Source organism: Pistacia vera, unplaced genomic scaffold (assembly GCF_008641045.1).
Source record: "Pistacia vera cultivar Batoury unplaced genomic scaffold, PisVer_v2 Contig706, whole genome shotgun sequence".
NCBI lineage: Eukaryota > Viridiplantae > Streptophyta > Magnoliopsida > Sapindales > Anacardiaceae > Pistacia > Pistacia vera.
The window spans coordinates 453,627-456,605 of record NW_022196564.1 but is presented as its reverse complement, the minus strand read 5'-3'; the positions used below and the strand labels follow the sequence as shown (position 1 = coordinate 456,605).

At 33.9% G+C, this 2,979-nt stretch overlaps 1 protein-coding gene across 1 annotated transcript; it reads left to right on the top strand.

Annotated features, from left to right (window-relative positions):
• On the top strand, positions 1-2,979 carry LOC116114297 (valencene synthase-like). Its single transcript, XM_031400450.1, has 7 exons — positions 1-179; positions 975-1,268; positions 1,336-1,708; positions 2,053-2,271; positions 2,374-2,512; positions 2,632-2,841; positions 2,932-2,979. Exons 2-7 carry the CDS (start codon positions 1,034-1,036, stop codon positions 2,977-2,979), a joined length of 1,224 nt encoding a protein of 407 aa, XP_031256310.1. The 5' UTR covers positions 1-179; positions 975-1,033.

Genomic DNA, 2,979 nt, shown 5'->3' with positions numbered 1-2,979 from the left:
TTTTCATTGTGAAGTTTTCTTTCTAACTTAATATGATGGATGTTCGGGGTTCTCTTTATTCGAAGTCCTTGGCACTTGCATCAACAGAAGAAACTAGAAATGCTGAGGTGATCCGTCGATCATCTAATTATCACCCCAGTGTCTGGGGTGATTATTTCATTGTTTCGACTACTGATATGGTATGTATTTATCAAACATTTACATCATCATCTTCGTACTGCAATTAATTATTGTTTTCTAGAGCTTGTTTCTTATTGAAATTCTGTGTCTTTTCATTTCTGCACTAAAACATCATGCATGGATTTCATTTTTCCCATATAACAAGAAATTAAAGTAAATTGTTACGTCCATGTTTGTGAATACGCCCTACTGCAGATGTTCTTCGATCCTGTAGCTCTGGTTTAGTTTCATTTGTGCTAAATACAGTACGGCGAATATAAATTTCTAAGGTTTTGTTACGTTGCAGGGGATGTGAGAGCCACCGACAGTTTTTTTGTTTTTATTTTTTTTTAAGAATATCAATACATAATAAGATTGAATATTGCTTAAGTTGTATAGATTGTTTTTGGAATATTATTTTTGCATGAAATATCATATCATTATTGACTGGCTGTAATTAAAGAACGTGGAACAATTGGGACGTTTTCATTTTTCGAACTCAAAGGTCCTGGGAGGCAAAACCAACAGGAAACGAGATACTGAATCCATTTTATGTCTCTTCCATGCATATTTTCTCTCCCTTTGTCTCTTTCATTCCTGTGACTCCCCATTCCCATCACCACCCATATATTGAAGCTCGCTCGATCAATGTTTCTGAAGAAAAAAAAGAATAGCGAGATTTATAATTATTGTTGCAATTAAATGAAACTAATCATTCATGAAATAAGATTACTTCCTATATAAACACCTTCTTATTTATTAATAGCATGAAACTAACTAATAAATTTTTTATTTTCTTATAATCGTTAATGCAGAAGCCCGATCCTGAAGTTGAGAAGAGAATTGAAACGCTGAAAGAAGATGTAAGAAAAAGATGCTAAGCAATGCAGCAGGAAAAGCAACATTAGAAGAACTATCGACTCTTATTGATACTCTTCAACGCCTTGGCGTGGCATATCACTTTGAATATCAGATCAGCCAGGCCTTACAGTCAATTTACAACAACTATGTTGATAATAACAATATTAATGGTAGTGATGACGATGATCTGTATACAATTGCTCTTCGCTTCCGGCTTCTAAGGCAACAAGGTTATTCTCTGTCATCAGGTAAATATTATCATCTCTATAATTAACTTGTTATTCACTTCAATATTCTAACATTTGGTTTAAACAGATGTATTCAAAAAGTATGTTGATGATAACGGTGAATTTAAGGCCACGTTGGCAAATGATGCAAGAGCTTTGTTGTGTTTGTTTGAATCATCGAATTTGAGAAAGGAAGGAGAAGACATATTGGAACAACTCCAACGATTTTCTACCAGGCAATTGAAATCAATGTTGCCTCATTTAAACTCTTCTTTCGCTGAGGAAGTGAATCGCACCCTAGAGCTACCCTTGCACAAAAGGATGCCGAGATTAGAAGCAAGGCAATATATCTCCATCTATGAAGGAGATGCAGCTCGAAACGACCTATTATTGGAGATAGCGAAGTTAGATTTCAATTCCTTACAGAAATTGCACCGGACAGAGCTCTGTGACCTCTCAAGGTTACAATTTCTTAAATTTTGAATTGTATGTTTATTATTTCATATGTTAAAATACATATTTAATAAAATATTCAACAATTTTACCTATCTTTGAAATATTGTTAGTATATAAATTATTTGAAAACTGCTTTTTTAAAAAAATATTTCAACAAATTTTTTTTTTTTTTTTTTTAAATTTTCTATATCCTTCACTTAGAAAATAAAAGGTTGGATCTTAATTACACTAAAATGACCCCATGTTCTCAATCTTAACTCTTCTCTGCTTGCGCGTGCTTATATGATATATGTAGTCATTAAATTTCTATAGGAAATTGGGCTTTTTTTATATATAATGTGATTTTCAGGTGGTGGAAAGCCATCGATTTTGCGACAAAGCTATCTTTTGCAAGGGATAGGTTGGTGGAGTGCTACTTCTGGATTTTGGGAGTTCATTTTGAGCCCAAATATTCCATCAGTAGAAAATACATGACCAAAATCATCGCAATAGCCTCTGTCATAGATGATATCTATGATGTATATGGCACCCTGGATGAACTCAAGCTATTCACTAATGCAATTGAGAGGTATTAATTGGCACCAGAATAATTATTATAAATAAAAGTTTACATCATTATGCTTATAATTTGATCAAGTGCCATATATATATATATATACATGGCGTTCAGGTGGGAAGTTTTGGCTGCAAATGATTTACCCGAATATATGCAAGTATGTTACTTTGCTCTCTTAGACGTTGTGAAGGAAATGGAGGACAACCTGGTGAATGAAGGACGATCTTATCGTGTACATTATGCAAAAGAGGCAGTAAGATCTCTAATATAATCAATGAGATCAATATATATTATCATTGCAATTGGTAGAAGATTGATTAAATTTGATTACTTTTCTTAGATGAAGCCCTGTCAGAGCTTACTTTGTGGAAGCAATCTGGTTCAACACAAAGTATGTGCCACTTTGAAGAATACTTGGAGATTTCCGTGATGAGCAGTGGATACCCTATGCTTTCTGTTCAAGCTCTTGTAGGTTTAGAAGAAGTAGCACTAAAAGCCTTCGATTGGGCTATTAGTGTTCCTAGAATCCTCAGGTCTTCTGCCTTAATTGCTCGTCTCGTTGATGACATCCATACTTACAAGGTAGGAGATACTCATCATCAAATAGAACTAAAAATATAATATAAATTGGTCTAACATTTAAAATTTGTTTCTATATCTAACGTTAATTAGTTGAGGAAGAGCGAGGGATGCGCCATCAGGATGTGCAATGCTACATGA